Source organism: Nerophis ophidion, linkage group LG01 (assembly GCF_033978795.1).
Source record: "Nerophis ophidion isolate RoL-2023_Sa linkage group LG01, RoL_Noph_v1.0, whole genome shotgun sequence".
Lineage (NCBI taxonomy): Eukaryota > Metazoa > Chordata > Actinopteri > Syngnathiformes > Syngnathidae > Nerophis > Nerophis ophidion.
Genome location: NC_084611.1, coordinates 74,628,751 through 74,651,800, shown reverse-complemented (window position 1 = coordinate 74,651,800; position 23,050 = coordinate 74,628,751). Strand labels below are relative to the sequence as shown.

The 23,050-nt window shown below is 39.3% G+C and overlaps 1 protein-coding gene across 3 annotated transcripts in view; it reads right to left on the bottom strand.

Annotated features, from left to right (window-relative positions):
- Positions 1-23,050, bottom strand: part of LOC133559409 (phosphoinositide 3-kinase regulatory subunit 6) — a 76,565-nt gene that overhangs the window by 27,403 nt on the left and 26,112 nt on the right. Inside the window, exons 1-11 of one of the 3 annotated variants that reach the window (XM_061911155.1) lie at positions 16,914-17,032; positions 14,421-14,498; positions 11,850-11,954; positions 11,540-11,631; positions 11,308-11,376; positions 7,483-7,615; positions 7,296-7,365; positions 7,022-7,208; positions 4,589-4,730; positions 1,892-1,978; positions 1,084-1,327 (exon numbers count right to left, since the gene is read on the bottom strand). In XM_061911155.1, coding sequence (XP_061767139.1) covers positions 1,084-1,327; positions 1,892-1,978; positions 4,589-4,730; positions 7,022-7,208; positions 7,296-7,365; positions 7,483-7,615; positions 11,308-11,376; positions 11,540-11,631; positions 11,850-11,954; positions 14,421-14,478 — 1,187 coding nt within the window. In that variant the 5' untranslated portion in view covers positions 14,479-14,498; positions 16,914-17,032. Of the gene's footprint in view, positions 1-1,083; positions 1,328-1,891; positions 1,979-4,588; positions 4,731-7,021; positions 7,209-7,295; positions 7,366-7,482; positions 7,616-11,307; positions 11,377-11,539; positions 11,632-11,849; positions 11,955-14,420; positions 14,499-16,913; positions 17,033-23,050 lie in introns of those variants that run through there. The other 2 variants (XM_061911148.1, XM_061911162.1) reach the window with 2 other exon arrangements.

The following is a 23,050-nucleotide window of genomic DNA, read 5'->3' as shown; positions in this document are numbered from 1 at the left end:
CAAAGGTGGGTATAAAACACACTAACCTATTTGTTAGTATCTGTCTAGAATGGATGTCTTTAAGTTGAAGTGGAATTATATTTTTTTATTTTTTTTTGGTGACACCTAATGTATTGGGCACAATAATTTATTAAATCACGCTCATAACACAGTAAATTAAATGATGAGGACACTTGTTACTGGATACTTTTTAATATGTTTCTGTTTTGGAAACTTTGCACGTGTAAGTACTATACAATAATAATTATCTAATCCTTGTTTACATTGAAAAATATGTTGTTTTAGACTGCAACAATTGCCTATTAAGGACACTTACTGCATGTCTAACATGTGTGCTACTGTCTGCTTAGCTGTTGTGTAGCTGTGAGATCTTAGTAGCCTATAGCCTACCATGTTTACCTTTTGTGAATGACTTGACGAAATACAAGAAAAGACCAACCTATAGTGCTTATTTAAGGACATTCAAATGTTAGCTGGCCGTCCAGCTTTGCCCAAGTAAACACTCTCCCTTCACCAACAAGTCTGCAATAAAGTGATGCAAAATGTTAATGTATCTATTTCATCAGGAAATCTATTTCACATTGTTTTAATTTATGTAAAACTATAATGATTATATATTAAATGTGTGTTTATATTTTTTGTTAGTATTATTTCATATGGAAAAAAATTACTTCTGTTTTCGTACGTTGTAACATTTTGGAACGCTTACTAAAAGCGACGTTGCATTGTACTGTATGTTACGACTAAAGAAATAATAAAAATAACACCACAGTTTAGTTAAAGTAAATTTTTAACTATAATAATAATAATAATAATAATATGTATATATATATATATATATATATATATATATACATATATATATAAATATTATATATATATATCTCCATCTATTTTCTACCGCTTATTCCCTTTGGGGTCGCGGGGGGGCGCTGGTGCCTATCTCAGCTACAATCGGGCGGAAGGCGGTGTACACCCTGGACAAGTTGCCACCTCATCGCAGATATATATATATATATACATATATATATATTAATACATTATATATAAGCACTGCAGACCAAAAGCGGGGATGACTTTTACCTTTTGCAGGCTTCCCACGATGCGCTGACATTGGTGGAATCGAGCGATGCCATGGCCGATGTATCGCCGCCGGGGTGTAGGTCTCTTTCAATGCCACTGTCGTTGGATATGACCGAGAAGCGAGTCTGGTCATGTGGCATTAGTTCGCCGGGCGAGTCGCCCAGCTCGGGGTCCTCGTGATCCGAGCTGAGGGAGAAATTCTCCGTTGTGGAGCTGGATCGGAGACACTTGGCCACTTCTCGCCCTGTGGACGTTTTTCAAGTCACTTACGCTGGCATGGAAAGGTTACTACAAGTCCAGTGGATCCAATGGTCCAAAATCTCAATAACTATTGTTGGTCTGTGGTGCAAAAAGTGTTGGGGACGACTGTTTTGTAGGTTAAAACTGGACCACTACATCGCAAATCTTTAGGATATGACTCATGAATGGGAAAGCTGTGTGCGCTACATTTCATGACTGGATTAAAGCATGCCATGTGACGCTCAGCATTTGATGCTTGTTAGCACAAAAAGTACAGGGAACATGGTCAGGCGATTTATAATCAACCCAGCATGTGAAAGTATAGTAGTTTGACGCAAAGGACAATACTGCAATGTGTATCACTATCTATCATCTTCGCAAGACAACTCTGTGGAAACAGTTGGTGAAATGCCTTTTTCTGCTTGAAAGTGCTAGAGGTCAAATTGAGGAAATGTTTCGACACATTTTGACCTCCCTTGAGCTCTTTGTATTCTGGGCTCTAATTCAGTTCAACTGACTGGTCCGAACAACTTCCTGTAGACCCCCCACAGTGTCCGGAGCCACTCACAGATATCCAGATCCTCTGCCCACAGGTGGAAGCTCATCTCAGGGTTAGGAAGAGGGCAGTCAGAAAGAGGTCCAACGGAAGTAGGCTCTACACACACACACACACACACACACACACACACACACACACGGATACAGAGGAAGAGGAAGTGACCAAAACTGTCACATTGACACTCATAACAAAACAAAGTAGCTTCCTCACAGACGAGACTAGAAGAGTTTATTCGGATGAGTTAGCAACGTGACAGCAGCGGAAATACATATCCGGAGTAGGGCCAAATGTTGGATTGTCAACAATATCAGAGACACCGAAAACATTTCAATCAAACTATTTGAGAGAAAAAAAAGATGGCTAAAATAAACAAAGGTATGAATTGTTATTTCTGATGGTATTTCTAAAGGTTAAAATTATAAAAAGCACTGCATGTTGTGTATTATTTCCTGGATTCTAGGAGATCTATATTTGAAATTAACAAATACAATAAATCAATGATGATGCAAAAAAAACGATGGGGGAGTGTTGCTACAGAACACACAAACATTGCAAAGTCTCGATGATGTCATCATCTAATTTGCATAATTAGCCACAGTTTATGTTTCACAACGGTTATAATGCACACTTCTCCTACGTGTGGTGGGCGGACGCCAACGACAAATAGTGTGCCTGAAGGCTATTCTCCAGGGCCACTTCAACTCATCATCTCTATGTGAGGAACTCATAATTTCGCAACCTCATGTTGTACATAATGGTTTCATTTTGAAAAAGAATATACTTTTTTATTGATCGTATAACAGTGTCCCAAAGTCCCCAGTGGTACAAACCCCGAAACCAGTGAAGTTGGCACATTGTGTAAATCGTAAATAAAAACAGAATACAATCTGCAAATCCTATTTAACTTATATTTAATTGACTAGACTGCAAAGACACGATACTTAACGTTCGAACTGGAAAACTTAGATTTTTTACATACATACATACATACATATATATATATATATATATATATATATATATATATATATATATATATATATATATATATATATATATCAATCAATCAATCAATCAATGTTTACTTATATAGCCCTAAATCACTAGTGTCTCAAAGGGCTGCACAAACCACCACGACATATATATATATATATATATATATATATATATATATATATATATATATATATATATATATATATATATATATATATATATATATATATATATATATATATATATATATACATACAGTATATACATACATATACCGTTTTTTTCCGACTAGGGGTCGCAGTTTTTTTAATAGTTTGGCCGGGGGGTGCGACTTATACTCAGGAGCGACTTATGTGTGAAATTATTAACACATTACCGTAAAATATCAAATAATATTAGTTAGCTCATTCACGTAAGAGACTAGACATATAAGATGTCATGGGATTTATCGATTAGGAGTGACGGATTGTTTGGTAAACGTATAGCATGTTTTATATGTTATAGTTATTTGAATGACTCTTACCATAATATGTTACGTTAACATACCAGGCACCTTCTCAGTTGGTTATTTATGAGTCATATAACGTACACTTATTCAGCCTGTTGTTCACTATTCTTTATTTATTTTAAATTGCCTTTCAAATGTCTATTCTTGGTGTTGGGTTTATCAAACAAATTTCCCCCAAAAATGAGACTTATACTCCAGTGCGACTCATACATGTTTTTTTCCTTCTTTATTATGCATTTTCGGCAGGTGCGACTTATACTCCGGAGCGACTTATACTCCGAAAATGCGGTATTTATATATATATATATATATATACAACATGTGTGTATATATATATATATGTGTGTGTATATATATATATGTATATATACAAATATACATATATATACATATATATACATACACATATATATACATATATATATATATATATATATACATACACATATATATATATATATACATATATACACATATATATACATATATAAATAAATACATACATATATATATAAATATACATATATATACATACACGTATATATATATCTATATCTATATATATATATATATATATATATATATATATATATATATATATATATATATATATATATATATATATATATATATACACAGTACAGGCAAAAAGTTTGGACACACCTTCTCATTCACAACACAACTGATGGTCCTAACCATTAGTAAAAATGCGCCGATTTGGACAAGTGTGGAGTGCTTTGCTTTTTTAAATCATGCTTTGTAGTGGATATAAATGTCTGTAATTTTTAATTAAGTATGGTGCGTGGACATTTTTTATAATATCCACACAGTTTAGTGAGCAGGTTGTGTTATGTGTGACCTTGTGTGTTGACTTTTGGTATTGGTTGCAGTTTATCCGTGCCATGAGTGGGAAATGTTACTTGAATTGGGTCATATCAGTGAATACAGTGCTGTATACACTTCTGAGACCAATTCATGGTCATACTCACATTATCCCCAAGTGGCACATTTTCAGCAATTGGACTGTCAGATATCTAAAATTAAGATGGAGGCACCATAGTTTAGACACCCCTGACCTATGATGACCTGGTAAAAACAACACTGTGTCTTGCCTCAGTCAGAGCAGATTAACGCTTCTGCAACATGCATACTACATAACCACAGGGCTTTTGTTTTGTCCTTCACTCTCATGTAGCTCCTACCTGAGGGCGTATCTGTGACAATTTCACTCTGAAGCTGCTGAAGACGGCTCCTCAGTGTTTCCCCCACCTCACCGTGGCCCTCTTTGACACACTGCTCTAGAGTCGCCAACACATCCTGAAAATAAGGTTCGACATCCATATCCTGTTCCAAAACACACAAACACACGTGGGTGAACACACAAACACAAACACGCATACAGGAAGACAAATACACCCAAGCGATGTATTAATAGCAAAGATGTTAAAGGTCACAAGTGGGCGTGCGTATGTCCCCTATGTGTGTGTCCTGCTGAGGTGTTACTTTAGGCCCAATGCCAATGGACAGCAGGCCTTCATTAAGGATGTTTTATTTGCCACGTACATGCTGTATGAGCCAGTTTGGGGGTTTTGACGTGAAGAATGTATTTGATTGCACAACTGCACATAAGCACAATCAACATCAATATTGGGCAAACCAGATAAATGAACGTAGGAATTTTTTTTTGCAGTGATACAGAATTGTATTGTATCATACGGAGTGCTGTTTTATTTTCTTTAAATGTATAAAGCATAAAGTGTCAGGAAGCTGAAGGAACTCATTCATTTACTGTGAAAATGTCAGAAAAAAATAAGTTGTAGTCTAAAACAACAAAAGAAGCAGTCACATTCTTAGGTATAAATATCTCAATGACGACTCAAATTTATAATATTGGAGATCTCCATCAATTTAGTATTGTGTCATCCAAAATTAAAATGAATTTTTGTCAATATGCATTATAACAAAAACAATAATATAAACACATGGATATATGATGATAGTCCAACTCTTATTGACTGGTACACACAAGCTATGGCGATGATATCTGCAGAAATAACTGCATTTAGATTAGATAATAATAAGTCATATCTTGGAATATGGGATCAATTATATAACTTTTTTTTGAACGATTAAAGGAACCTAAAATATGACTTTCTTTCTTGTGGTAATAAATGTGTATGTCAAGCTTATGAGATGCAATGAAATTCTTAGCCCCTTCACCGTCATTGACGTTAGTATTGTTATTATTATTGATACAGTTGTTATTATTATTTTTTGTTGTTTTTAGTGTTGTGTTTGTATGTCTTCTCAATTGGTCTGTGGATTGCTACTTGGAGAGTTGCGGGGCTGGGATTGGTTTTGAATTGGGATTGTTCAATACAGTGTTATTTTATTAGACGGAATAATATCTGTGTGTTTTTTGTATATAAAATAAAATATAAAAAAAAAAATACTGAGAGGTGCTTTTGATATTTTGGTGATATTAGCCTCTCAGTGCTGTCATGCAGTTCAGTTCGACACCAATGCAATTGTCACCCACTATAATTAATAAAAGGTTAAATAAGTACCTCTCTGAGAGTGGCAATCAAAACAGAGCATTGTCATTCTTTTAATAGACCGATTTCTTGATATAGCTTTTATATTGGCCAGATAGATTGCACAGTTTTATGTAATATTGTGGACCGTGAATATCATATTCAGTTTTAAACTCCTTATAACTATTATATTCATTTTGGACAAAGATGTTAAGCCTCAACCATACCGCACAATGGTTACCTATTGAGGATGGGTAAATTGCAGCAACACATTTTGCTGTACATTTTATATGAGACAAATAAAGATATTTCTACAAAAATGTATACAGTACACCTCTTTTTATCCATCTAAAAAAATATCATATAATAATAATAATTATTATTATTATTATTATTATTGTTGCTAGGCAGGTGCAACTATTTAAATCAGTGGTTCTTAACCTGGGTTCGATCGAACCCTAGGGGTTCGGTGAGTCGGCCTCAGGGGTTCGGCGGAGGTCAAGACACACCCGACTCATCGTGTGAATAAAAACTTTTCCCTATCGCCGTATTATGGATACCCCCAAACAATGTTCCCTCTAATTTTCCATGTGATTCCCAGGTGTTTAATTTGTTGTCAGTTCATGCATTGTGTTGGTTTTGTTCTTAGAACAAGATGATGTTCATGCATGGTTTCTTTTGTGCACCAGTAAAAAAAAACATACAAACATATAACTTTGTCTTGAATTTGAGAAAAAAAACATTTTATTTTTCACTAAAGAAAGGTTCGGTGAATGCGCATATGAAATTGTTGGGGTTCAGTTCCTCCAACAAGGTTAAGAACCACTGATTTGAATGCTTGTTTCGAACTCAGTCAATTGATCAAAATAGGCCTCGGTTTTGTTTGCATGGTTCCATTAAATGTTAGGAAAACTGAAAAAAAAAATCAAGTCAATGTTTGACAAAATAGAATTCAAAAATAGAGTTGGTGAGTAATAGTGAAACCAACAAAACAATATGTGATTATACTGTAGGTGGGTAAAGGGAACAGTCAATAATTACAGAGACATACTCACTGTACTAAACCAAACATACAAGTGAAGACGAGAAACTTGCACTGACCTTAAGGGTCTTGGTCAGTTTGGGTCCGTGGCACTGCTCTCCTAAAGCAGCCTGGATGGAATGTTGGACCACATTGCACATGTGAGCTGTCGGACTTGAAGCAGAAGCCATTGCTGCCTCAATGTCATCCATCACAACTTGTGCCACAGAGCCAGTAAAGACCTCTGGGTCGGCCAGAACAAAAACCCTGGGAGAATTTACACAGAATTATACATCATGTGTCAGTATTAGAAAGCCTAATGTAACATTTAAACAATTAGAATAAATGGCAAACCTCTCCTGAAAGAGATAATGTTCATTATTCAGTCTTTGTTCTGCGACCAGCATCCTCTGATGGAGTAGACCTGCAGTATACATATACATTCACAGTCAATCGTCCATCCATTATCAATCCTGGGAGAGGTATGAAAGCAAAAAGCTTACAGTGGAAATCTAGTGACAACTAAAAGACTGATTTGTACCTGGGATGGAGCGTTCAGTTTTTATCTGCCTGGTGTAGCTAAGGCCGACGGTGCAGTAGGGCTGAGGGTAGGTCAGCAGTTGCTTACAGACGTCATAAACACGTTTGTAGAGCTCATCTGGGATGTACGCTGTCTGGGATATGAACACATGCATGTACACGCTTCGTACACATTTTTACAAAGTCAACGTATTCCTAGGAATGCTGTGAAATAATGAAAACATGCATTTAGAAATAATCACAGGGCTGCTGTGGATGAATTCACATTATTCATTTATCTGTAGCCTATCAAAGGGGCAGCATGTAACTTGCTCACAGTTCATTTTGCATGGGCAAAGATGGTCAAGGAAGAAGGGAATCTATTTGCACTTGACGTGTTTATTAAAAACCTTAAATATCATTTTTATGTTAAAAATGTCATGTCATGTTAAATCATGTCTGTTCTTATTTATCCACATGAATGTGGACCTGATGCTCAGTTTGTGTGAATAATTTGATTATGTGTAACTGGGTCAATTATGTCTTGTAAATAATGTGTTTTATAATGTTTTATTACTATTATAATTACACAAAATGTGTAAATTACATGTAAATACCTGAATGTTTTTTGATGTTTTGTCAGTGTGAAACCATTGTCTCGTTGTCCCTCTTACTGCAATAATTACTGTGACACCTGTCTTTTTACATGCGTTGGACACGCCTTCCAACTTCCCTTTTGTCTATAACGGGAAAGGTAGGCGTCCATGCGACAACAGAAAATGTAATGTCTTGTTAAGAACTTAAGTTCACTTTCTAGTTCATTTTTACATTTGTGTAGGGGCTCGACAATGGCAGAAAGTTATTGACAACAATTGTATTATGTGTATTATCAGTAAAGTGCATCTGAGCAGCAACCCATGGTGTCGGTCAAGTTCAATCAATTCTTCACAATGCAGAGGAAAAGACCACCGGTTACATATGTAATGTGCTACTTTAAGCTAAAAGTGCTTTGGTGAAAAGAAAACTACTTCCTCAGAGTGTGCGTTTTACTCTATGCCAGTCAACTGTTGCGCCATGTTTTTTTTGGGCTTGAATTGTCCGTGCCAACGAACAATGGAAGAAGACAGTGCCATGGAAATTTAAATCAATACGTAACTGCTGTTAAAAGTCTTTAATATTGACTTACTTGGTTATTGGTTATCTAGCAGTCTATCAATGCTGGATTAACTGCCCATTTGCGCATGCACAACAGCAACACGACTTGGACAAACATCCTGAAATGCGTTGCCAGAGACGTTTTACTCATTCTGCACTGCAGATAGGTAAAAAGCGTTAACATTTTTTATCGGTTTATTAATTATCATAATATGCCATTAGCAGATTTATTTTGACAGTTCTCGATCGGGTTTCAAGCTTTTACATCATGAAGTAAAGTAATGTGAATTACACTTATATAGTGCTTTTTCTCTAGAGACTCAAAGCGCTTTACATAGGGGAACCCACGATTTACATATTCAACCTACAATTAAACCAGTGTGGGTAGCACTGGGAGCAAATAGGGAAAGTGTCTTGCCCGAGGACACAATGGCAGTGATGAGGACGGCTGAAGCAGGAATCAAACCTGAAACCCTCAAGTTGCTGGCATGGCTGCTCTATCAATCGAGCAAAGCCGCCCCCACGTTGCATATTGATCAGTTCTTTTCTCCGCTGTTCAACAAGGCTTTGTTCTCAGCCTTTATTTCTCTATTTGTGAATTTTTCAGTTTATGAACTTTCAAATCGAGCCAAATATGCCTCCGTGTGCGAACCATGTCTCTGTGTACGAACGCTGCATTCATTCAATTTGTGTCCCGCTGGCAGCTATTTTGTGCTTGCTTGTATTAAAGAGATTGAGGAAGCTGGCTTTCTACCACAGCAAGTTTATAATTGTGATGAGAACATACTTTTCTGAAAAAATATGCCAAAACGGACTTATTTTACAGCACAGGAGAGGCTACTTCTCGTTCCGCGGCACCTCCTTTTTTCTCCGTCTGGCTGCTCATTTCTTTCTCGAGCACGAACTGCTCCTTTGTCGATGTTAATCAGAATTAGAAATAGCTTTATGTACTGTGAGTGGATATGACTTTTGTAATTGTTTAGAATTGTAGCCATATGGTTTCTAAAGTTAAAGATTTTGTGATTTCTGATAGTTTGTGGGAGCACCAAAGGGACTTCTGTGTTTGTGTGCATGTGTTGGCACAGCAACACATAAGATAAAAATATAGTTAATTTATCCCCTGGCAGTTATGTTTGTTTGATATATACTACTGTATAACACTTCATATTGTGTTCAAAGTGTACAAACCTTAAGAGAGAAAAGCCCTTTTTAATGTTGTCCATCTTTTACAAACCTTATGTAAGACAAGAACACATATGTTTTTCTTTTTTGGATGGATTGTAACTAGTAAATACATGTGATCAAAAGTCAGCTTCCAATGGAGTCGATGGGCTTCCAATGGAGTCGATTGGAGACGCTCTATTCCGCCTATACAGCGCTTAAAAAACATCCAAACACCTCCATCAAAGTTTTATATACACATTGTAAGAATATATAGAATGTAGTAACATGCATTTTTATAATAACATGTATTATTAATGCATTTTGATATTTTTAAGCATATGGCGGCGCATCAATTTAAAAAATGTATTATGACGTTTGCCTTTTTCTTCGACAACATCACTGATTACTATTTATGCAGACTTCATGAGAGCCAACATACATAATAACACGTCACTTACTGTACAATGTCTGCTCACACTAGGATGCCGACTGTTAGAATGTTAATATATTCCCGTTTAGATGAAAAATGATTCATATTCCTTGCGAAGAAAAAAGGAGAGTGGGACCGAACATATTTTTGTGTCTTTCTCACCATTTCGGGCTCTAAATTTATTATCAAAGTTGACCAACTTGTCGGATTATGTTGTCATCCTTCTTCTGTCCAGGTGAGAGGCATTGTTTACGATCTACAATAAACTTTCACAAGCTCCAAGGCGAGAAAGCAGCTCACTGGGTGATGATGTCAGTATCGCAGCAACAAGATTTTAGGTCTCAGTGATAATAAATAGTTTGTCTGTGTTAGGACTTAAAACCACAATATCACTGATACATGTTTAAAATTCAGGTCACAAAATGCAAATGCAGCATTGTTGGCGATTTTTGGATGATTATTTAGAGGGCTTTATGAGCGGGATAGAGGACCTCCAGTTGACACCAATGTAAGCAGAGAGTTAGAATGCATTTAAAAATACACCTGTCTTCTTGTCTTACATACTGATTATGAACGATAGGCAAAAATCCCCCCCCAAAAAGTGCAGTTCCCTTTTAATTAAAATAGGGATTTTTGTTGAGGCTGGAACCCATTATGCGTATTTACAATGTTTCTTATGGAGAAATCTGTAAATTATAAATACAAAAAAATACATAAGTATATAAAAATATAAATTTATACGAACTTCACGATTTACAAACCCTGTTAAAGAACCAACTAAGTTCGAAAATCGAGGTTCCACTGTATTGTATACTATGATGAAATGCAACCTGCACAGTAGCTGGACTTCATTGGACATATACAGTATATGTATGTGTGTATATGTATGTATATGTATGTATGTATGTATGTATATGTATGTATACATATGTGTGTATATACGTATGTATGTTCGATATACAGTACATATGTGTGTATATAAATGTGTATATATATATATATATATATATATATATATATATATCTGTATGTATATATGTAGGTATGTACAGTACATAATGTGTTTTGCTGTATTTAAACAGTGTAAAAAAACGGTACCTGAATGATGGCATACATGAGTGTGTGGAGCAGAGGCATGATGTAATCACGATTGTCCCACCTCTCCGCCTTAAGAGAAACATGACAAAAGCTTCAACTTAAGTCAGCAAGACTAAGTAATACATCAAAACTAGTTTTTAACATGATAGTGGTTTTGAATTTTATTGTGAAAAACAAATTATGGTAAGGTTTCCCATGTAATTCCCAAAAGATGAGTCAGTGTGTCAATCACCTTTTCCAGCTCTTTTATCAGAACCCAAAGCAGAGACACGCTGTTGGCCGGGTTGTCCTGAACCTTCTTGTGAAGAGTCCATCTCAGCATGCCTAGATATGCACACACGTACAGGGTGTTAAACACACTAACTTGCTAAATGTCTCAAAATCTTTTATGAGCGTGCAAAATCCCAATAAATCTTCTGACTAACAGCTGAACATTCTGCTGACGCTGAAGCAGCGGAAACAACGTCAGCTGAATGTGCGGCACGAAAGAGAAAATTATTCTTAGTTTCTTCACACTTTGTAACTGTGTTAAAGAATGGCACCTTTGTTGAGACAGTCGGGAGAATGCAGGTTGTCGGTTTCTCTTGGCAAAACCGCTTGGACACTGCGGTACAATTCGTGCTCCGGGACAGTTGGGGAGCAGCCAGCTGGTGATAAAGTCAAGACAACCACATTAACTACAATAACTTCTTTTTAAACTTGTACAACTCCTAAAAATGTTAAAATCTGACTTATTATCAAACTGTGTAGTAGGCCTTTGTCATTTTTTGTTTAAGTTATTAACAATTTCACAATTGAATGTTTAGGTCATTTAAAACATTTGCTTTATATTTAACAGAGATTTTGTGATGGTAACAATCTGAACATGCGAAGGCTGAATAATAATAGTGAATGGGTACAGTTCACATTGTAACCGATACGTTACCAATACCCGGTCACTAAGAATTGATACCAGTACCAATTTTCGGTACTTTTGGGTATGTACATAAATAGTAATTGTTTTTGATAGTAAAATAAAAAAAATATTGCAACACCTAAACATGAGCTGATTAAGACAACGTCTGTCAGGAGTGTATAGTTAATGATGTGTTGGCTAGTCAGTACAATCTCTGCTGTGTAGTCCTTTAGTTGCGCCAAAAAGTGTTAATACCGTAAGTGTTGTAGTTATAACGCATCAGTTGTTGATTGTAACGTGCATTTGAGTTCTAGTCTTCATTAAAAAAAATTGTAGGTGTTAAAATTGCCATGTAAAATCGCTAATGCTAATCAATGGCATATCAATAGCAAAGCCAATGTACATTAGCATAGAGCTATCGCATTTTTTGGAAAAGTGAAGCCTTACTTTACTTTCAGTACGTTGGAGCTTTTTCTGAGACAATTTATTTTTGGCATTGCAACAATACCTAGTGGTAGTTTGGCTGAGTCCGCTATCAGTGCTGCTAAGGTCATCGCCAAGTGCTGGAGTGCGAATAGCCGGCTGAGTTGGCAATCGGGTGTAACGTTATGCTTAACCCTGGTACTGAAATAAGGCACCGTTGGATTTTTTGTGAATCGGAAGTTGGTCAGTGTCAAAAAAATAAAAATAATAATAATATATATATATACATATATATATATATATATATATATATATATATATATATATATATATATATATATATATATATATATATATATATATGATATATATATATATTATATATATATATATATATATATATATATATTAGAGATGCGCGGATAGGCAATTATATCATCCGCAACTGCATCACCAAAGTCGTCATCCACCCGCCGTCCACCCGAACCAACATTTTATCAGAACCGCAACCGCCCGCCCACCACCCGCCCGCTGAAATACATCAGAGGTCGGCCACCTTTACCACTCACATAGCTATTTAAACCCGTTTCACAGAGTAATGAAGATAATGGGAGCCGCTAACGTCCTCGCGAATATCCAATCGTGTTCATCCTGATGACAAGATTAAGGGCGTGCTGTGAAGCCATTGCCTTTAACACCTTCAACAACATGTACAAACCGATTGTTAGTCTGGCAAAATGTTGTGTGCAGCTTCCGCAATCACACGTACAAGATTGAAAGGCATACTGGGTGATACAAAGTACACTGATGGTTGTGATATAAACAATTTTAACACTCTTACTAATATGCGCCACGCTGTGAAGCCACACCAAACAAGATTGACAAAAACATTTCGGGAGAACATCCTCACAGTAACACAACATAAACGCAACACAACTAATACCCAGAATCCTTTGTATCCCTGACACATTCCTGAATATATTTTACACCCCCGCGCCGCCAACCCCGCCCACCTTACCGACGCACGTTGCGTTTATGTTGTGTTACTGTGAGGAGGGTTTGCTGCTAGTGGGGTGTATAAAATAGTCAGAATTTGTCATGGATACAAAGGATTCTGGGTATTTGTTGAGTTGCGTTTATGTTGTGTTACTGGGAGGATGTTCTCCCGAAAGGTGTTTGTCAATCTTAATTGGTGTGGCTTCACAGCATGGCGCATATTACTAAGAGTGTTAAAATTGTTTATATCACAACGATTTGTGTACTCTGTGTCACCCAGTATGCCTTGCAGTCGTGTGCGTGTTGCTACGGAAGCCACAAACAACATGTTGCTGGACTGACAAATGGTTCGAACATGTTGTTGAAGGCGACCAAGCCAATGGCTTCATGGCACACCCTAATACTTATTATCTGGGTGACTGCCGGCAGTCATTCTAGGGAATATTAGCGTCTCCTACTGTCTTCTTCGCTTTGTGACACGGGTCTTAAATGGCTCTTTGAATGGTAAAAGATTCCGATCCCAGAACCATGTATATCAAATATATACATATAAGATGTTTCAACCGCCACCCGCCCGTATCTAATTAAAATCTATTTTTCCGTCATGTCACCAGCCCGACCCGCGGTTTATCCGCGGATGAGACAGCAAACCGCGCATCTCTAATATATATATATATATTTTTTTTTTAATCTATTTTTTAAAAGTGAATTAGAGATAATAAATTACTTTAATCAAGCTCATTACATAAAAAGTAACCCAGAAAAATACAATCAAATTACAGTAAATCCTGTTTTTTACCTGTCGGCTCCATGCTGAACACTCGGCTTGTGTTATCCCAGGGCACCTGTCCAGTCATGGCTCACCCACATTGTGTGTCTGTAAAGAGAAAACAGAAAGATGACCCAGAGAGGAAGTGCCTCCTCGCCGGCGGTGACAGCTTCAGTGTCGAACAGAAAATGAAGGAACACACAGATGTCACAGTGTGGAACATCTGTGTGTTCACAGTTTGTTGAAAAATGTGTGAGGGTTCTATCGAAACAACATAAGTTATTAGCAGTCCTGTATCAAGTACTTGAAGCAATACTTGAGTAATAGTACAAATATCTGAACAGAAAAATACGTTAAGTTGAAGTCACCTTTTAGAAAAGTACTTAAGTAAAAGTCTTAAAGTACTTGATGTAAAATGTACTTAAGTATTAGAAGTAAGTATTTTGGAAAAACATGGTTACTAAGTGCTGCTAATGTCCTCTTATTGGTTCCAGGCTTCAGCAAATACACTTTCAGCCATGTTAAAGACCTGAAGCATTTGTTTTTTTAAACTTTATTTATTTATTTTCTAGTCCTTCGCTATCAATATCATCATCCACAAATCTTTCATCCTCGCTCAAATTAATGGGGAAATTGTCGTTTTCTCGGTCCGAATAGCTCTTGCTGCTGGAGGCTCCCATTAAAAACAATGTGAGGACGTGAGGAGCCCTCACCCTTGTGACGTCATCGTCTGCAACTTCCGATAAAGACAAGGCTTTTTTATCAGCACTAAAAGTTGCAAACTTTATCGTCGATGTTCTCTACTACATCCTTTCAGCAAAAATATGGCAATATCGCGAAATGATCAGGTATGACACATAGAATGCACCTGCTATCCCCGTTTAAATAAGAAAATCTCATTTCAGTAGGCCTTTAATATCATATATTCTTTTTGCAGAGTGTTGCGGGGTCCTACTTTGTTCAATAGTTTTTAAACACATCGTAAAAAAACACCTGCGTCTCGTATTCCTCTGAGTGAAGAAGGATCACTTTGTTCTACAAGAGTAATAAAGCTTGTAGGTTCAATGTGCACAACTGAATAGCTTATTTGCTCAGACAGCGATGTGTTTAGATGTGTTTAGATTGGGGTATGTATTTTCTTAATGAGGAAAGAAGTGAATGTCTTTTGTTTTCATGTTAGCATTTAAGCTAATGAGCTGGTGCCAGAATACAATGATTTGCAAATCCTTTTCAATCCACATTCAATTGACTGCAAAGACAAGATATTTAACGTTCGAACTGTAAAACTTTGTTATTTTTTGCAAATATTAGCTCATTTGCAACATGTTTGAAAAAAGCTGGCACAAGTGGCAAAAAAGACTGAGAACATTGAGGAATGCTCATCAAACACTTATTTGGAACATCCCACAGATAAACAGGCTAATTTGGAACAGGTGGGTGCCATGATTGGGTATAAAAGCAGCTTCCATGAAATGCTCAGTCATTCACAAACAAGGAGAGAGCGAGGGTCACCACTTTGTGAACATTTTAAATGCGTGAGCAAATCGTCAAACAGTTTAAGCAAAACATTTTTCAATGAGCTATTGCAAGGAATTTAGGGATTTCACCATCTACGGGCTGGTACCAGTCAGTCTGTGAATTTATTAAAGTGCTGCTATCAATCACGGTTTTTCAATCAATTTCATTTAAAGCGGTAATACGAACTGTTGGGAGTTTTACCGCGGTTATCATTTTTGCCATTTATCGTTATATCCCTAGACAACCGAATTTTAGAGTGTGCTGATGCACATTCGTCTGGAATGATCCAAACACAAGAACATACTTTATAAAAGACATCTTTTTGTATTAAGAGATCGCGGGGGGTGCTGGAGCTTATCTCAGCTGCATTCGGGAGGAAGGCGGTGTACACCCTGGACAAGTCGCCACCTCATCGGAAGGCCAACACAGATAGACAGACAACATTCACACACTAGGGCCAATTTAGTGTTGCCAATCAACCTATCCCCAGGTGCATTAAGAGATATATTATAATAATATATTTCCTAAATGAAAAAATTAAAATCATGAAAAAAAATGCCGGCAGGCACCAAAACGCAACAATTTAAGTTGTTTTATCAGCCCCTGAAGTCATCCAGCGGCTATAAAGTTATAAAATGATATTGCTGAATAGACGATACATCCAAAAATGTTGACTAGATAGCTAGATGAAGAATTATCTGTCCATCGTCTGTCTTTTCTAACAGCCGTTTGAGAAACTGTCAGGTTTCTTTTTTTTTTTTAAGCACAGCCCCATCTGCTGGATTCGGTTGGCTCACTGCCCAACTTGCCACAAATACATAAAAAGACTAAAAACGCATTTCTTTATCTTTTGTGGTTTCGTCTTTGGCCCGTTTTCCACAAATCTACATAGCTCTGTGGAAACTGACTAGGTTGATTTTGTCCAATAACGTATACTGACAAACAAAAGACGAGCGAGCAAAATAAAGTCTCATAGTTGGTAAAGGTAAAAATGAATAAACTCACCCTAAAAATGTTAGAGAGGTCCACACACTCCACAGTGCTAATAATGCTGTAGTCAACACGTGTGTGACAGAACTGGGAAATGAGTGAAAGGTTGAGGTTATGTGCAGGTGTGAATGACTTGCTTAGATACTGTTGGTTCCCACACTATCCGCCTAAATGTGCTCATTTGCATGAAAGGATTAACTTAGTCCTTATCGCCCACATAGCGTCCCACGAGTGCTATTTTACCCTCCAAATATAATAAGATCTATAATCCTTTTTTTTTTTGCTCGAACAAACAAACATTTATGGCGTGTCAGTTTATCGGCCTCGTGTGGACATTGAAAGGGTTAAATAAGCGTGATGGATTCAGCCTTGATCCCAGTAAAAAAAAGCAGCAGTGAGTTGCCAGCGCTGCCTCAGCAGCTTGACAGTGACCACAAGCTTCCGCCAGCCTCCAAAATCTTCTGGTGTGTTTTTGTCTTTCACCAACTCTCGTTCTGCTTACTGCTTTGTGCAGTGTCGTACCAAATAATTCACTGCCACTTTTGCCCCCTTTTGTCTTTCACAGTATTTGAGCCCTCAGGGAAAAATATAGTAATACTATGGAAAAAGGTCAAGCAACAAGAATGAAATGGCAACATACAAGCAGAAAGTCGCAATAGTACAAATAAAAAGTCATCATTTTTAGAAGAGTACAATAAAGATGTAATACACAAAAACTTGTAATAGCAGAATAGAGTTGCAACATTGAAAACATGTAATTGTACAAGAAAAATGTCACAACACGGTGAGAGAGCAAGTGGGACTTAAATAACAATTAAATCACAATTTAAAGAAAAAAAACTGAATATTATGATAAAAATGTACTTTTTTTAATAACAATCAGGTTGAAGTATTACAAAAAAAAGTGGTAAGTCAGAAGGAATAAAGTTGTACAATTCTGAAAATAATATAAGAAAAAAATGTTTCATTATATATATATATATATATATATACAGTACAGGCCAAAAGTTTGGACACACCTTCTCATTCAATGCGTTTTCTTTATTTCCATGACTATGAATGAACACATCAATCAATGTTTATTTATATAGCCCCAAATCACAAATGTCTCAAAGGACTGCACAAATCATTACGACTACAACATCCTCGGAAGAACCCACAAAAGGGCAAGGAAAACTCACACCCAGTGGGCAGGGAGAATTCATATCCAGTGGGACGCCAGTGACAATGCTGACTATGAAAAACCTTGGAGAGGACCTCAGATGTGGGCAACCCCCCCCCCCCATGTGTAGTCATGTACTTAAAAAAAGTGAAAATAACTGAAAACATGTTCAAATTTTCTTTAAAATAGCCACCCTATGTGCTGATTACGGCTTTGCACACTCTTGGCATTCTCTCGATGAGCTTAAAGAGGGAGTCACCTGAAATGGTTTTCACTTCACGGGTGTGCCTTGTAAGGGTTTATTAGTGGAATGTCTTGCTTTATCAATGGGGTTGGGACCATCAATTGTGTTGTGAATGAGGTGCGTCCAAACTTTTGGCCTGTACTGTATATAAATATTTAAATAAATAACAATTATATATATATATATATATATATATATATATATATATATATATATATATATATATATATAGGACTGTCTCAGAAAATTAGAATATTGTGATAAAGTCATTTATTTTCTGTAATGCAACTAAAAACATGAAAATGTCATACATTCTGGATTCATTACACATCAACTGAAATATTGCAAGCCTTTTATTATTTTAATATTGCTGATTATGGCATACAGCTTAAGAAAACTCAAAAATCCTATCTCAAAAAAATAGAATATTTCCTCAGACCATCCATCCATCCATCATCTTCCGCTTATCCGAGGTCGGGTCGCGGGGGCAACAGCCTAAGCAGGGAAACCCAGACTTCCCTCTCCCCAGCCACTTCGTCTAGCTCTTCCCGGGGGATCCCGAGGCGTTCCCAGGCCAGCCGGGAGACATAGTCTTCCCAACGTGTCCTGGGTCTTCCCCGTGGCCTCCTACCAGTTGGACGTGCCCTAAACACCTCCCTAGGGAGGCGTTCGGGTGGCATCCTGACCAGATGCCCGAACCACCTCATCTGGCTCCTCTCGATGTGAAGGAGCAGCGGCTTTACTTTGAGTTCCTCCCGGATGGCAGAGCTTCTCACCCTATCTCTAAGGGAGAGCCCCGCCACACGGCGGAGGAAACTCATTTCGGCCGCTTGTACCCGTGATCTTATCCTTTCGGTCATGACCCAAAGCTCATGACCATAGGTGAGGATGGGAACATAGATCGACCGGTAAATTGAGAGCTTGCCTTCCGGCTCAGCTCCTTCTTCACCACAATGGATCGGTACAACGTCCGCATTACTGAAGACGCCGCACCGATCCGCCTATCGATCTCACGATCCACTCTTCCCTCACTCGTGAACAAAACTCCTAGGTACTTGAACTCCTCCACTTGGGGCAGGGTCTCCTCCCCAACCCGGAGATGGCATTCCACCCTTTTCCGGGCGAGAACCATGGACTCGGACTTGGAGGTGCTGATTCTCATTCCGGTCGCTTCACACTCGACTGCGAACCGATCCAGCGAGAGCTGAAGATCCCGGTCAGATGAAGCCATCAGGACCACATCATCTGCAAAAAGCAAATACCTAATCCTGCGGTTACCAAACCGGAACCCCTCAACGCCTTGACTGCGCCTAGAAATTCTGTCCATAAAAGTTATGAACAGAATCGGTGACAAAGGACAGCCTTGGCGGAGTCCAACCCTCACTGGAAATGTGTTCGACTTACTGCCGGCAATGCGGACCAAGCTCTGGCACTGATCGTACAGGGAACGAACCGCCACAATAAGACAGTCCGATACCCCATACTCTCTGAGCACTCCCCACAGGACTTCCCGAGGGACACGGTCGAACGCCTTCTCCAAATCCACAAAGCACATGTAGACTGGTTGGGCAAACTCCCATGCACCCTCAAGAACCCTGCCGAGAGTATAGAGCTGGTCCACAGTTCCACGACCAGGACAAAAACCACACTGTTCCTCCTGAATCCAAGGTTCGACTATCCGGCGTAGCCTCCTCTCCAGTACACCTGAATAAACCTTACCAGGAAGGCTGAGGAGTGTGATCCCACGATAGTTGGAACACACCCTCCAGTCCCCCTTCTTAAAGAGAGGAACCACCACCCCAGTCTGCCAATCCAGAGGTACCGCCCCCGATGTCCACGCAATGCTGCAAAGTCTTGTCAACCAAGACAGCCCCACAGCATCCAGAGCCTTAAGGAACTCAGGGCGGATCTCGTCCACCCCTGGGGCCTTGCCACCGAGGAGCTTTTTAACTACCTCAGCGACCTCAGCCCCAGAAATAGGAGAGTCCACCACAGATTCCCCAGGCACTGCTTCCTCATAGGAAGACGTGTTGGTGGGATTGAGCAGGTCTTCGAAGTATTCCTTCCACCTATCCACAACATCCGCAGTTGAGGTCAGCAGAACACCATCCGCACCATACACGGTGTTGATAGTGCACTGCTTGCCCTTCCTGAGGCGGCGGATGTTGGTCCAGAATCGCTTCAAAGCCGTCCGGAAGTCGTTTTCCATGGCTTCCCCGAACTCCTCCCATGTCCGAGTTTTTGCCTCCGCGACCGCTGAAGCTGCACACCTGTCGGTACCTGTCCACTGCCTCCGGAGTCCTATGAGCCAAAAGGACCCGATAGGACTCTTTCTTCAGCTTGACGGCATCCCTCACCGCTGGTGTCCACCAAGGGGTTTTAGGATTGCCGCCCTGACAGGCACCAACTACCTTGCGGCCACAGCTCCGATCTGCCGCCTCGACAATAAAGGTGCGGAACAGGGTCGACTCGGACTCAATGTCCAGCACCTCCCTCGTGACATGTTCAAAGTTCTTCCGGAGGTGGGAATTGAAACTTTGTCTGACAGGACACTCTGCCAGACGTTCCCAGCAGACCCTCACAATGCGTTTGGGCCTGCCAGGTCTGTCCGGCATCCTCCCCCCACCACGCAGCCAACTCACCACCAGGTGGTGATCGGTAGAAAGCTCCGCCCCGCTCTTCACCCGAGTGTCCAAAACATAAGGCCGCAAATCCGATGACACAACTACAAAGTCGATCATGGAACTGCGGCCTAGGGTGTCCTGGTGCCAAGTGCACATATGGACACCCTTATGTTTGAACATGGTGTTTGTTATGGACAAACTGTGACGAGCGCAAAAGTCCAATAACAAAACACCACTCGGGTTCAGATCCGGGCGGCCATTCTTCCTAATCACGTCTCTCCAGGTTTCACTGTCGTTGCCAACGTGAGCGTTGAAGTCTCCCAGTAGGACAAGGGAATCACCCGGGGAGCACTTTCCAGTACTCCCTCGAGTGTTCCCAAAAAGGGTGGGTACTCTGAACTGCTGTTTGGTGCGTAAGCACAAACAACAGTCAGGACCCGTCCCCCCACACGAAGGCGGAGGGAGGCTACCCTTTCGTCCACTGGGTTGAACTCCAACGTACAGGCTTTGAGCCGGGGGGAAACAAGAATTGCCACCCCAGCCCGTCGCCTTTCACTGCCGGCAACGCCAGAGTGGAAGAGGGTCCAATCCCTCTCGAGAGAAGTGGTTCCAGAGCCCTTGCTGTGCGTCGAAGTGAGTCCGACTATATCCAGCCGGAATTTCTCGACTTCGCGCACTAGCTCAGGCTCTTTCCCCCCCAGTGACGTGACGTTCCACGTCCCAAGAGCTAGCTTCTGTAGCCGAGGATCGGACCGCCAAGTGCCCTGCCTTCGGCTTCCGCCCAGCTCACATTGCACCCGACCTCTATGGCCCCTGCTATGGGTGGTGAGCCCATTGGAGGGGTGACACACGTTGCCTCTTCGGGCTGTGCCCGGCCGGGCCCCATGGGAACAGGCCCGGCCACCAGCCGCTCGCCATCGTGCCCCACCTCCGGGCCTGGCTCCAGAGGGGGGCCCCGGTGACCCGCGTCCGGGCGAGGGAAATCTGGGTCCATGCTTTTTCTTCTTCATAAAGGTCTTCGAGCTTCTCTTTGTCTGATCCCTCACCTAGAACCTGTTTGCCTTGGGAGACCCTACCAGGGGGGTTTATGCCCCCGGACAACATAGCTCCTAGGATCATTGGGACACGCAAACTCCTCTACCACGATAAGGTTGCAGCTCAGAGAGGAGTCCTCAGACCAAGTATTTTTATTTTATTTTTTATTTTTTTCCTCAGACCAAGTAAAAAAAAAAGATTTATAACAGCAAAACAAAATCAAACATTTGGAAATGTCAATTAATGCACTCAGTACTTGGTTGGGAATCCTTTTGCACGGATTACTGCATCAATACGGCGTGGCATGGAGGCAATCGGCCTGTGGCATTGCTGAGGTGTTATGGATGCCCAGGATGCTTCAATAGCGGCCTTTAGCTCATTTGCATTATTGGGCCTGGTGTCTTTCAGCTTCTTCTTCACAATATATATATATATATACATATATATATATATATAAAATATATATGTGTGTGTATATATATATATGGGGTGGCGTGGCTTGGTTGGTAGATCGGCCATGCAAGCAACTTTAGGATTAAAAGTTCGATCCCTGCTTCCGCAATCCGACTCAATGCCGTTGTGTCCTAGAGCAAGACACTTTACCAATTTTGCTCCTAGTGCCACCCACACTGGTAAGAGTAGATAGTAGGTTTCACTATGTAAAGTGCTTTGAGTCACGAGACAAAAAGCGTAATATAAATATACTTCACATATAAAATTATAATTTATTAAATTTATCACAATTGTATCATTGGATCGGGGTACACAAACAATCGATTTGCAATTGAATCGCGATTCTTATGCATATCGACTCATAATTTTCCAAAATAAATTAAGAAAAACATATTGAAAAAAGAAAAGAAAATAGTATTATTTTTAATGAGAATCCCATTTTTTAAATACATTTCAGGCCATCTCCATGCAACCAGAAAGAGATTTTCTAAATTCTAACCTATTTTTAAAAAAAAGTTTCGTTGTCATTATTAATCCAAATCAGTTTAAATCGAAAATTGTGTTGAATCGAGAAACAATTCGTAATCAAATTGTCACCCCAGCAATGAGAATTGGATCAAATCGTTATACGCCC